This window comes from Vicia villosa, linkage group LG1 (genome assembly GCF_029867415.1).
Source record: "Vicia villosa cultivar HV-30 ecotype Madison, WI linkage group LG1, Vvil1.0, whole genome shotgun sequence".
NCBI lineage: Eukaryota > Viridiplantae > Streptophyta > Magnoliopsida > Fabales > Fabaceae > Vicia > Vicia villosa.
In genome coordinates, this window is record NC_081180.1 from 117,176,876 (window position 1) to 117,190,842 (window position 13,967).

Here is a 13,967-nt window from a genome sequence, read left to right on the forward strand (position 1 = left end):
AAGCCTTGATCGTCGATTAATCGCCTTTGATGCTTGTCGATCTTCATCCTTTCCTTCTTGTGCAAGCTACCATTCTCATGGATAGCTAAATCCCTTTTGTATCAAGATAAGATGTAATCTTCCTACCCTTTTGTATGTTTTTCTTGTGAATATATGTGTATGAACAAGTGATGATCAATATAGATGGTTTAGTTTGTTTATTAAAGCTTTTTCTTTGGTATAAATGTTTGAGACATCAATGTTTGTATCTAGACCTAACTCATCATCTTTCAAACTATAAGTTGCAGACATGGATTTAGAGTTTGATGTTTACTAAGTATCGGATTTAAAACGTTATTTGTATTGTTTAAACGGTGGAGAAATCGTCGGTTAAACAATACGGTAAATCTAACTATATCGTTGCGGACACGGACGATATAGGTGTCGATACGTAATTATATTGATCGTTAGCAAGTTCATAAGCATCTATTTATAAGGAAACATACAAATTTAGGTCGATGAAATCGAATCTTGATACATTTTCTTTAACTTAGAACTTTCATTAATTTACTCTTTGCTACTAAAAGAATTGAATGATCTTTTGCAAACCTAAAACTAAAGTAACATTAACTCAAGACAAAGTAGGCTATAGAACGGCGGTGATATCGCAATAATCCCTGTGGATACGATAATAACGAAAAGTACACCACAATACTCTTTCAACAAAATGGCGCCGTTGCCGGGGATTGTTGTTTAGATATTGCAAGCATTGCAATAGTTTGGTTTGTATTGAGTCTTATAATTAATATCTTGTTTCTAAATTTATTTTCCTTGTGTTTGTTAATTTGCTTGGTTAGTTTTTCAGATTACAGTTTATGCGAGGACGTGTACCTGCAGATCAACTCCTTTTTGATCCTGAGATTGAGAGGACTGCTCGTAGAGAGAATAGCAAAACTCGTAGGAGGAGACAACTAGCTAGGGAAAGAAGACAACAACAAGAGGCATCTTCTTCTTCAACTCCGGTTGAAAACTTAGTTGAGGGAGAAATGGCAGGAGAGATTCCTAATGTTCCAGCTCGAGGGCCTTGTGTTAATAGCCCTCGACTCAATGCACAATTTGCTCGTGATCAAGCCAATGGAAGAAACTCCGAGATGAAAACGGGGTTACTTCAATTACTTTATCAGAATCCTTTCACAGGGGCAGATCACGAGGATCCATTTACTCATCTAACAAAGTTCTACGAGATCGCCGGAACAATTGGTGCTCCGGAAGACCAAGAAGAACAGGTGTTCAGGAGACTTTTTCCTCATTCCTTAATTGGAAAAGCTAAGGAATGGTACCTTGATCAACCAAATAATGTCATGACAAATTGGAACGAGTTAGAAGAGAAGTTCTTGGATCGGTTCTTTCCTCACAATAGGTTCATGGAAGCGAAAACTTCTATTGCGGTGTTCTCTCAAGGTTCGAATGAATCTCTCAATGAAGCATGGGAGAGGTTCAAGTCCATGGTTAGAAAATGCAAAGGTCATGGGTTTGATGATTTGTCTCAAATCCATATCTTTAGAAATGGACTCCAACCTCAACCAAAAACTCTTTTAGATGCTACCGCGGGTGGTTCGTTGATGTCAAAAACTGCTGCAGAAGCGATTGCTATCATTGATAGAATGACTTTGAATGATCATCAAGGGCAACACAACCGTAGTGCATTGCAAAGAAAACCGGGAGTTCTTGAATTGAATACTAGTGATGCAATACTTGCTCAAAACAAGTTATTGACACAACAAGTAGAATTGCTCACTCAACAAATGTCAAAACTCCCTCAACAAATCAAAGAGATAAATGGGAGCCCTTCTAAAAATCAACATGTGATGTGTTGTGAATTGTGTAGGGGTGACCATCAAACTGGTTTTTGTCCTCCACCGGATGAAGAGGTGAATTATGTGTCTAATCCTAATCAAGGATATGGTGGGAGACCACAACAACAACCTTACAACAATAACCAAGGTTACCAACAAAGAGGTAATCAAGGTTATCAACAAGGATGGAGGCCGGAAGCGGGCCCATCGAATCGTCAAAATCCTTATCAAGGCGGTTACAATCAACAACCTCAACAAACAAAGCTTTCAATCGAGGACACTCTTAGCCAATTCATGCAATTGCAAATTGCAAGCCAAAAGAGTACGGATGCCGCAATAAAGAACCTTGAAACTCAAGTCGGGAAATTGTCAAAGCAACTTGCCGATCAAAACAAAGGTCCTTTTCCGGCTACTACACAAGAAAATCCTCGTGAGCATTGTAAGTCAATTCTAACTCGTAGCGGTAGAAATATTGATATGGGTGTAGGAGAAATAGTTGAGGAGGAAATTGTTGAGAGTGAAAAAGATAGGGTGATTGAAGTAGAAAAAAATGTTGAGGGTGATTTAGTTGAAAATGAGAAAGAGAAAGAATTAGTGGAAAAAGAAACTCTTGAGAAAGTTGTAGAAAAAGAGAGAAAAAAATTGAGTGTGAGTGAAAAGGGAAAGAAGAAGGTGGATGATTCTATACAAGTGAAGAAATTACCTTACCCTCCCGGTCCGTCAAAGAAAGAAGATGCAAAGCACTATGCTCGGTTCTTGGATATTTTTAGCAAGTTGCAAATTAATGTTCCTTTTTCCGAAGCATTAGAGCAAATGCCGATGTATGCAAAATTCATCAAAGACATCATCACTAAGAAGAGAAGATTCTTGGATCCGGAGGTAGTAACGGTGAGCTCTTGTTGTAATGCGTTAATTCAACGCACTACTCCGATAAAATCAAATGATCCTGGGCGGGTAACCTTACCGGTGTCTATTGGAAATGTTCACATAGGCAAAGGTTTGGTAGATACCGGTTCTAGCATTAATTTGATCCCATTGTCTATGGTGAGAAGATTAGGAATCAACGATTTGAAGCCGACAAGAATGACGTTATCATTAGCAGATAAATCCACAGCTCATCCTCATGGAGTTGCGGAAGACTTGCTTGTCAAGGTTGACAAATTTTGGTATCCTGTTGATTTTATCGTCATAGACATGGAAGAAGATCCTGAGATTCCATTGATCTTAGGAAGGCCTTTTATGAAGACGGCCCGAATGATGATAGATATTGATGATGGCTTAATGAAATTAAGGTACCAAGATGAAGAATTATGTCTTGATCTCTTTGAAGCCATCAAGCATCCTAATGATGAGGATGATTGTTTTAGAATCGATGCTACCGAAAGAGCTATTATGAAAGTGGAGAATCAAATGCACTTGTCAAATCCTCTTGAGAAGACTTTAATGGAAGCTCTCGAAGTTCTCACCAAAGATCAAGAGAAGGAAATTGAAGATTGCTTGAGAAATTTAGAGGCTTGTGAGGAGATGAATCCATTTGAAACTCGAATTGAAGAGTTGAAGGATGAACCTAAAGTTGAAGAGCAAAAGGTGGAGTTGAATGTGTTACCTTCTCACTTGAAATACGTGTTTCTCGGTGACAATTCTACTAAGCCGGTTATCATTAATAGTGGTTTGTCTAACAAGGAAGAACATCGATTGAAGGAAGTGTTGACAAAGAATCAAGAAGCAATAGGATGGGTTTTATCCGACTTGAAGGGTATTAGTCCGGCCTATTGTATGCATAAGATTATGTTAGAAGATGATTTTCGGCCCGTGGCACAACCTCAAAGGCGATTGAATCCAACCATGAAAGAAGTTGTTAGAAAAGAGGTTGTGAAGTTATTAGAGGCGGGGATGATTTATCCCATCTCCGATAGCGAATGGGTGAGCCCGGTGCATGTGGTTCCTAAGAAGGGTGGATTGACAGTTGTGAGAAATGAGAAGAACGAGTTGATTCCTTCAAGAGCGGTGACCGGGTGGCGTATGTGTATTGATTATAGGAGGTTGAACCAAGCAACAAGAAAAGATCACTTTCCATTACCTTTTATGGATCAAATGTTAGAGAGGTTAGCCGGAAGAAATTTCTATTGTTTCTTGGATGGTTATTCGGGATACAATCAAATATCAGTGAATCCGGCGGACCACGAGAAAACTGCTTTTACATGTCCTTTTGGCGTTTTCGCATACCGAAGAATGCCATTTGGACTATGTAATGCTCCTGCAACATTTCAAAGGTGCATGCAAGCTATCTTCTCAGATTTGATCGAGAAAAGCATTGAGGTGTTCATGGATGATTTTTCTGTGTACGGGTCGTCATTCGACTTGTGCTTAAAGAACCTTGATGTGGTAATGGAGAGATGCATTGAAACAAATTTGGTTCTCAACTGGGAGAAATGCACTTTCATGGTGACGGATGGGATTGTTCTTGGCCACAAGGTTTCTTCAAAGGGGCTTGAGGTCGATCCGGCAAAAATTGAAGTTATTGAAAAGCTTCCCCCTCCGGTGAATGTGAAAGGCATAAGGAGCTTCTTAGGACATGCTGGGTTCTATAGAAGATTCATCAAGGATTTCTCCAAGGTCGCAAAGCCTTTGAGTAATTTGCTCAACAAAGGTATGGAATTTAATTTTGATGAATCATGTCTAAAAGCTTTCCTAGAACTTAAAGCAAATTTGACCACCACACCCATAATTGTCGCTCCTAATTGGTCGCTTGAGTTTGAACTCATGTGCGATGCGAGTGACTATGCGGTTGGTGCGGTCTTAGGCCAAAGGAAGAACAAACAATTCCATGCTATACATTATGCGAGCAAAGTTTTAAATGAGGCACAGGTTAACTATGCCACTACCGAAAAAGAATTGCTTGCAATTGTATTTGCATTAGAAAAGTTTCGCTCTTACCTCATTGGTTCTAAAGTGGTGTGTTATACTGATCATGCCGCAATCAAATATCTTCTCACCAAGCCTGATTCAAAACAGAGGCTTATTCGGTGGATTCTTTTGCTTCAAGAATTTGATCTTGAAGTGAAAGATAAGAAAGGTACAGAAAATTTGATTGCGGATCATTTGTCTCGGTTAGTGAATACCGAGGTGACAAACAATGAAAAAGAGGTGAGGGAAGAATTCCCTGATGAAAAACTGTACATGGTACAAGAAGTTAGACCCTGGTTCGCGGATATGGCTAACCACAAAGCATCCGGCTGGATACCTGAGGATCTAACTTGGAATCAAAGAAAAAAGTTTTTGAACGATGCTAATTTCTATGTTTGGGATGATCCTCACTTGTTTAAGTTGAGTAGTGACAATCTTTTGAGAAGATGTGTCGCGGATGAGGAGACAAAAAGCATTTTGTGGCATTGCCACAATTCGCCTTATGGTGGTCATTTTAATGGTTTGCGTACGGCCACAAAAGTCCTTCAATCGGGATTTTGGTGGCCTACTTTGTTCAAAGATGCTTACCACCATGTTGCCTCATGCGACAGTTGTCAACGAACTGGTGGAATAGGGAAAAGAGAGGAAATGCCCCTCCAAAGTATTGTAGAAGTAGAAGTATTTGATTGTTGGGGCATTGATTTCGTTGGACCCTTCCCTTCCTCTATGTCAAATGAATACATCTTGGTAGCTGTGGATTACGTGTCTAAGTGGGTGGAAGCGATTGCTTCACCCAAAGCGGATGGTAAGACCGTGATAAAGTTTTTGAAGAAAAATATATTTTCGCGGTTTGGCTCGCCAAGAGTATTAATTAGTGATGGTGGATCTCATTTTTGTAATGCCCCGCTTGAGAAAGTGTTGGAGCAATATGGAGTAAAGCACAAGGTGGCTACTCCATATCATCCACAAACTAATGGGCAAGTTGAGAGGACCAATAGAGAAATTAAGAGAATTCTTGAGAAAACTGTGTCTAGCTCTAGGAAGGATTGGTCGACGAAGCTTGATGAAACCTTGTGGGCGTATCGGACCGCTTTCAAAGCACCGATCGGTCTTACACCATTCCAAATGGTGTATGGTAAAAGCTGTCACCTTCCCGTAGAACTAGAACATAAGGCATATTGGGCCTTGAAGCTTTTGAATTTTGACCACAAGTTGTGTGGAGAGAGAAGAAAAATCCAACTTAATGAGTTGGAAGAGATGAGATTGCATGCCTATAAGTCTAATTCGATTTACAAGGAAAAGACCAAATTCTATCATGATAGTAAGGTTAGAATGAAGGACTTTAAGGTAGGGCAATTAGTTTTACTTTTCAATTCCCGGTTAAGACTTTTTCCGGGAAAGTTGAAGTCTAAATGGTCCGGACCGTTTTTGGTCAAAGAGGTTAGAAGCCATGGGGCTATTGTGATAGAGGACCAAAAATCAAAGCAAGAATGGGTAGTTAATGGTCAGAGGTTGAAGGTTTATCGAGGATGAGATTTTAATCGTGAAACTTGTGTTTTATCGTTTGGTGATCCTTGATTGCCTTTGACCGTCGAGCTGACCGACGTTAAACAAAGCGCTTATTGGGAGGCACCCCAATTTGTAAATATTCAGCTTGTTTTATGTGTTTTTTACCGTTTATGTTTTTTTTGCGTTCTGGTCGAGCCAAAATCAGTCTACCGGTAAAGTTACACTTGCTGGTAGAAGAAAAAATTTTCTGTGTTCTGTCAAGGGCGCTTAGCGCGCCACTAGCCCGCTTAGCGCGCTTTTGCAATTTTGGAACCCCAAGTTCCAGAGACTTGCGCGCTTAGCGCGCTTCAGAGCCCGCTTAGCGCGGGTTGGTTTTTCAGAAAAAAAAATATTGCAATTTTGGGCCTTTATGTTTTTGACCCGGCCCAGCGCGTTACCAAGTGGAGAAAATAGGGTTTTGAGGTCTTGTTGCCTCATTTCCCTCATTTTGCTCTCCTAAAGAAATTTCTCTCTTTGCTTCTCCATTTTTGTGTTGCTTAGCATTCAAATTCCTTGCTTTTTCTTCTCCTTCATCTTCACCAAGGTAATTTCTCCATTTCCTTTGCTATTTCTTTATGTTTGTTTTATATATTAGGGTTTAATTTTAGATTAGGAATAGAAATTTTGTGGTTAGGATTTGTGTGTTGAAAACCTAGTAGTAGAACCTCTTTTCCAGTACCATGTTGTGTTTAAAATCGTATTTGGGTGCTGGAGATGTTTGGAAATAACCCTGGTTCGCAGGGGATTTTTTCTGCAAATCGCAGAGCCCGCTTAGCGCGGTAGGCGCGCTTAGCGCGGTCTGGGGATTTCAGAAAAATCCCCTCTTCTGCCTGTTTTTGTTTGATGCAGGGGGAGTGATCTTGTTCTTTGATTCATACTAGGGCTGTTTATTTTTTGTATATAATGTGTTAACATATTGGTTTTTGTGTGCTATTTCTTTAATCATTTCAGATGGGACCGAAATTCCTAGGCTCTAAGAAAAGAAAGTCCGGAACCGAAGGTGGCAGCTCTTCTCAAGCACCTAGGGCTATTCCGTTTAATCATAACCGTTTTAAGAGTCATGTCCAAGAGGAGAGGTACAAAAAGTTAGAGGTTAGGACATGGTGGCCTGAGCGAATCGTGAGAATCAATCCTGAGGGAACCTATGGATGGTGTCATCGCACCATTGAGGAGTATGGTTGGCTTAGACTTTGTGAGCCTGCACCTAAGTTTCATTTGGAGATAGTAAGAGAGTTCTATGCTAATGCCGTTCCAAATGAAGAATTTCCGGTCGAAGGTGTCCCCTTTGAGTTCAAAACTTGGGTGCGTGGTAAGGAAATTGATTTTTCTCGTCAGGCTATCCGTGAGTTTCTTGGAACTCAATTACCTTTTGAGGATGGTGAGCTGTGTGGGTATCATGTGCAATTAGCAAGGGGTAATTTCGATTGGGAGCATCTGAGGGAGGTCTTGTGTTCGGTTGGGCAGTCTTATGATCTTAATCCTTCACAACAGCCCCAGAAATTCTCTAGGAAGTCGTTATCTACTAATGCTCAGATTCTCATGTTTGTGGTCCTTCATAATTTGAGGCCTAGGAGTCACACTTCTTTACCTGCTGAGTCTGCTGCTTTGGTTGCTCGTATGATTGAGCATGAGCCGATTGATATTACTCGCATTATTGCGAATGAGCTGAAGAGGGTTGCTTTGAGTGGAACTCGCCATGGTGATCGTGCTCCCTGCAAGTTGATATTCCCGGGTTTGATCATGAATCTGTGCAGGAAAGCGAGAGTGCAGATTCCTTCTGAGGGGCTTATGTCCATTGACACTTTTATTGATGATACTTTTATTGAGCGTTATTGTTTATCCAGGTTAACTGCTGTTCCTGTTGCTGCTGCTCGCCCTGCTCGCCGCCGTAGTGATCCTGATAGAGAGGAGAACTTGGCATTTCATATGGCACATCAGAGAGCATTCATGTTTATGCATGACGCTATGTCTCAGCTGAGGTTGCAGATGATGGAGCCCCGTGTGGCTCATCTGTGGAGTTCTCGCCAAGATTTGGTGGATTATGCTAATTGGCCTGAGGTCAGTCCATTTCCTGAGGAGGAGGGAGATGGTGGCGAGAATGAGAATGTGGAAGATGATGAGGATGAGTAGTTCTTTTTAGTTGATGCTTAGTATGTTTAGTTAGTATGTTTAGTGCTAGTTTTTTTTTTTTAATTATTTTTGTCTGAAGCTTGCTAGTTTTTTTTGTTTTTGGATATTTTGACACCTGTTGGTGTTTGTTTTTAATTTATTAAGTTTTTAGTTTAATTGCTTTTATTTCTATATACATATGCAATTGTGTTTTTAAATTTTTGTTGTTGTTCTTGTGAAAGTGTTTCCTTGAGGGAGCAAGTTTTACATCCAATTGGGGCGGTCATGATATAATGTAAAACTAGTACGTACAAGGTACATTTTTATCGTTTCTTTAATATACCATGAAGTAGATACTTCTAATTGTACAAATTAGATGTCATATTTTATTTAACAAATATAGTTCAATAATGAATCATTTTAGCTCTAAAACTAGTGTGAGGAGCCTTTCCATTGTACATATATATATTATTTTGTGGTTACCAACAATGTGCGTTTAACTCGTGTTTATTATGTTTAATCTTGCGGTTTTATTTAATTGTGTAAAGCATGAAAGTGATCAAAGCATTTTGTTTCGCATTACGAGTATAACTTCTCTTCCAAATATAACCTACCCGGTGAGTGTGTGAGTATTTGCTAACCACTTGGAGCCATTTTGCCAAGATTCAATCGATATCATGTCATGCCTTATAATTGCCGATTTTTGATTTGAATCTTGATGACTTTCTTTGAACCTTGAAAAGTACCATGAAATGTGGTTAGGATTGATTCCTTTTCGCCTTAGAATAGGGAGCATTCGTGATTATGTGGTGGTAATATTCAAGTTGGGGAGAATAAAATTTTGATCTTGGTTGTATTGGTGTGTAGAAGAAAATAAATAATTGCTCAAGAGAGAAAAAGAAAAAAAAAAAAAAAAAGAGAAAATGAATGAAAAGAAAAAGAAAAAGGAAAAGAAAAGAGCTTTGTATATAGCTAGTTCCTTTAAAATAAAAAGATGAACTCTTGAGCAATAAAATTGTGTGATCGGTTGATAAGGATGTGTGGATATAATCATGATTTGAATGCTCTCTTAGGAATTGACCCCTTTTGTTTCAATGGCCTTGAGAAATGACATTTCCTTGTTAACCAACCCAAGTTTCAACCCTAAAGTCTTTGTGATTCTTGCTTTTACGCTTTTTATATAAATGTTGTGTAGATGAATGCATAATTAATTCTGGATGTTGGCGACATTGTTGTGTGAGTGTTAGGACCTCAATTTTGTCTCTTACTAGAGAAGTGTATAGGTTGTGATTCAATTTTGAACTTATTTTGTTTTAGGAATTTTAGACATCAAATATGTATTTAGTATTAGTATCTGCATCATGGTGTTATTTTAGTAAAGGTAAGATGTTACTTGTGTGCTTATGGAATTTGAACCACCCAATTGTTTTTGTCTTACCTTGTGATCTCTTGGTGTATTTGTTTTGTTTGAGGACAAACAAAGGTTTAAGTTGGGGAGAGTTGTTAGTTACCAATTTGTGTAAATATCTTAGGTAATTTTTGGTAACTCTCAAGTCTTTTTGTGGTTAATAGTAGTATTTTATTGTCATTTGGTATATATTTATTCTTATATTTATATTATTGTTGAATAGTTCTTATCTTTGCAATCTATGTTGGATTTTGTAGTTTTTATAGATAATTGGAAGCTTGGACCATGGAAAAAGCACTTTGAAGATGTTCCAAGACCAAAGCCAAGGATTGCTGAAAAGAGGTAGCGCGCTAAGCGAGGGTGAGCCCGCTAAGCGCGCTTTTGAAGAAAAGAAGGAAGTTCTGGCAGAGAGTTCCGCGCTAAGCGAGGTCGGGAGCCCGCTTAGCGCGGTTGGGCGGTTTAAGCAATTATTGATAGCGCGCTTAGCGGGCTGCACCGCGCTAAGCGCGGTCTGCGAAACTTTGTTTATTTGTTTATGGGCCATATCACTTTTGGAAGGAGGTAGAGATATTTTAGAGAGAAACAAGAGCATAATACACTGTAGCAAATATAGAGTTGAAGATTGGAAGCCTTGATCGTCGATTAATCGCCTTTGATGCTTGTCGATCTTCATCCTTTCCTTCTTGTGCAAGCTACCATTCTCATGGATAGCTAAATCCCTTTTGTATCAAGATAAGATGTAATCTTCCTAGCCTTTTGTATGTTTTTCTTGTGAATATATGTGTATGAACAAGTGATGATCAATATAGATGGTTTAGTTTGTTTATTAAAGCTTTTTCTTTGGTATAAATGTTTGAGACATCAATGTTTGTATCTAAACCTAACTCATCATCTTTCAAACTATAAGTTGCAGACATGGATTTAGAGTTTGATGTTTACTAAGTATCGGATTTAAAACGTTATTTGTATCGTTTAAACGGTGGAGAAATCGTCGGTTAAACAATACGGTAAATCTAACTATATCGTTGCGGACACGGACGATATAGGTGTCGATACGTAATTATATTGATCATTAGCAAGTTCATAAGCATCTATTTATAAGGAAACATACAAATTTAGGTCGATGAAATCGAATCTTGATACATTTTCTTTAACTTAGAACTTTCATTAATTTACTCTTTGCTACTAAAAGAATTGAATGATCTTTTGCAAACCTAAAACTAAAGTAACATTAACTCAAGACAAAGTAGGCTATAGAACGGCGGTGATATCGCAATAATCCCTGTGGATACGATAATAACGAAAAGTACACCACAATACTCTTTCAACAAAGTAGTTGTAGATACTTTTGAAGGAGACATGGCGAGTGTTGTTCCAACCGAAATGTCCGCCAATAGTCCAAGACGCACCGCCCAATTTGCACGCAATGCTCAAGGTGGAGCAAATACGGAGATGAAGATCGGAATCCTCCAACTTGTTTATGCAAATCCATTCACCGGAATGGATCATGAGGATCCTTTCGCACATCTCACCAAATTTTACGAGATTGCGGGTTCAACGGGAGTTAATGCAGCGAATGAAGAATCATTGTTCAAGAGATTATTTCCACATTCATTAATTGGGAAAGCCAAAGAATGGTATCTTGATCAATTACCAAATGTGATGACGGATTGGAATCTATTGGAAGAAAAATTTTTAGAAAGATATTTGCCTCAATCCCGATTCATGGAAGCCAAAACGGCAATCGCGGTGTTCAACCAAGGAAGCAACGAATCTCTTAATGAAGCGTGGGAAAGATTCAAATCCATGCTTAGAAAATGCAAGGGTCATGGTTTTGATGCTCTCACACAAATTCACATCTTCCGCAATGGGCTTCAACTGGTGCACAAGACACTTTTGGATGCTACCGCGGGTGGATCTTTAATGTTAAAAAGCGCGGAGGATGCAATAATGATAATTGATCGTATGGCACTCAATGATCTCCAAACTGAACATGATAGGAGTCCATCACACAGAAAGCCGGGTGTTCTTAAATTAAACACCAATGATGCCATCCTTGCTCAAAACAAGATTCTCTCTCAACAATTTGAGTTACTCACCAAGCAAATGTCGAAGCTCCCACAACAAATGAAGGAAATTCATGGGATGCAAATGACGTCTCACGTAGCAAGTTGTGAACTTTGTCAAGGTGACCATCCTATCGGGTTTTGCCCTCCTCCCGATGGTGAAGAAGTGAATTATGTCAACAATCAAAACCAAGGCTATCAAAGGCAACCTCCACCTCACAACAATCCTTACCAAAGAAACAACCAAGGATTCCAACCTTCACGATTCAGTAATCAACACTATCAACGTCAAAGTCCTTATCAAAATTCAAACCCACAAGGCCAAGGTCAACAATCTCAAGGTGGAAGCTCAAAGTTGGAAGACACTCTTACACAATTCATGCAAGCATCCATGGCTAATCAAAGGAGTAATGAAGCGTCCATAAAGAATTTAGAAAATCAAGTGGGTCAACTTGCAAAGCAATTTTCCGAGCAACAACCAGGAGCATCCTTTTCCGCCAACACCCAAACCAATCCAAAGGAGCATTGCAAAGCCATTGTTACAAGAAGTGTGAAGGAGGTGAATAGTGGCGTAAATGAAGAGGTTATAGTGGAAGATGAGGAGGAAATAATAGTTGAAGATGAAGAGGAGGAAGTGACAGTTGAAAATGAGGGAGAAAAGAGTGAGGAGAAGATAGAGGAAGAATTAGTTGAAAAAGAGCGGAAAGAAAAAGAAGAAAGAGAGAAAAATGACAAAAAAGTGAAGAGGAATAAAAAGAGAAATGAGAATGTGAGCATAATTCCTCTCCAACATCTACCTTACCCGCATGTGCAATCAAGGAAGGAAGACGCAAGGCGCTACGCTCGATTTATGGATATATTTAAACAACTTCACATAAATATTCCATTTTCCGAAGCATTGGAGAAAATGCCCAAGTATGCAAAATTCATGAAGAAGATGCTCACAAAGAAAAAGAAGTACACGGATGAAGAGACAGTTGTGCTTGATGCTCATTGTAGTGCAACTATTCAAAAAACTCCCCCAAGAAAGGAAGCCGACTCGGGACGAGTCATTTTACCGATCACCATTGGAGGTAACTACATTAGTAATGGTTTGGTTGATTTGGGGTCTAGCATCAATTTAATACCTTTATCCGTTGTCAAGAGATTGGGGAACATTGAGATGAAACACACCAGGATAACTTTACAACTAGCCGATAAGTCTATCATTTCACCATATGGAGTTGTACAAGACATGCTGGTAAAGGTGGACAAATTTTTGTTCCTGGTTGATTTTGTGGTAGTGGACATGGAGGAGGATCGTGATGTGCCATTAATACTTGGAAGACCATTCATGAAGACCACTCGAATGATGATTGATATCGATGATGGGATTATGAAAGTGAGGGTGCAAGATAAAGAGGTAATTTTTACTCTTTTTGAGTCTATGAAGCCTCCTAAGGATGAACATGACAACTTCCGAATCGATGATGAAAAAGGAGAAATCATTGAGGTGGAGAATCAATTTCACAAGGACAAGGACAAGGCAAATCATGAGGGAAAGACTCATCACAAAAACTTTAAAGTTGGACAAATGGTGCTTGTGTGCAATTCAAGACTCAAGGTGTTTTCTAGAAAGTTAAAGTCAAAGTGGTCGGGGCCATTTGTTGTGAAAGAGGTGCGAAATTATGGATCCATTATGGTGGAGGACCCTAAAACACAAGAAAGCTGGACTGTAAAGGAACGAAGACTCAAAGTCCACCACGATGGATAAGCAAGCCGCGATGGTGTGTCATTTCGCTCGTCAAGCCTTGGTGCACCATCGAACCGTCGAGCTCGAACGACGTTAAACAAAGCGCTTGTTGGGAGGCAACCCAACGTCGTAAGTAAATTCTATTATGCTTTTTGATTTTTGTTTTCAGAGTTATTTAGTAACTATTTTTGAAAGGAAGTGGAAGTTAAGTGTAAAAATTGGCATTTTTCAAAAATTCAAGTCTGTTTGCGCCGCAAACATTGTTTGCCCCGCAAACAGAGCACAAACAGTGAGTAAGCCAATTTTACAAAGAAAATTTCTCCTGTTTGCCCCGCAAACAGGTCAGCCAATTTTGAAAAAGA

General features: G+C 39.2%; 1 protein-coding gene across 1 annotated transcript; it reads left to right on the forward strand.

Annotated features, from left to right (window-relative positions):
- Positions 1 to 11,166: 11,166 nt before the first annotated feature.
- Positions 11,167 to 13,626, forward strand: LOC131652428 (uncharacterized). The gene is made up of 4 exons (XM_058922280.1): positions 11,167 to 11,359; positions 11,495 to 11,995; positions 12,068 to 12,642; positions 12,811 to 13,626. The coding sequence occupies exons 1-4, from the start codon at positions 11,167 to 11,169 to the stop codon at positions 13,624 to 13,626; spliced, it is 2,085 nt and encodes a 694-aa protein (XP_058778263.1).
- The last annotated feature ends 341 nt before the right edge of the window (positions 13,627 to 13,967 follow it).

Coding starts and splice junctions, on each gene's coding strand:
- LOC131652428 (XM_058922280.1), top strand. CDS start 11,167: ATGGCGAGTGTTGTTCCAACCGAAATGTCCGCCAATAGTCCAAGACGC. Junction 11,360..11,494: donor CAAATTTTACGAGATTGCGG/GTTCAACGGGAG, acceptor ATCTATTGGAAG/AAAAATTTTTAGAAAGATAT. Junction 11,996..12,067: donor AAGTTGTGAACTTTGTCAAG/GTGACCATCCTA, acceptor ATCAAAACCAAG/GCTATCAAAGGCAACCTCCA.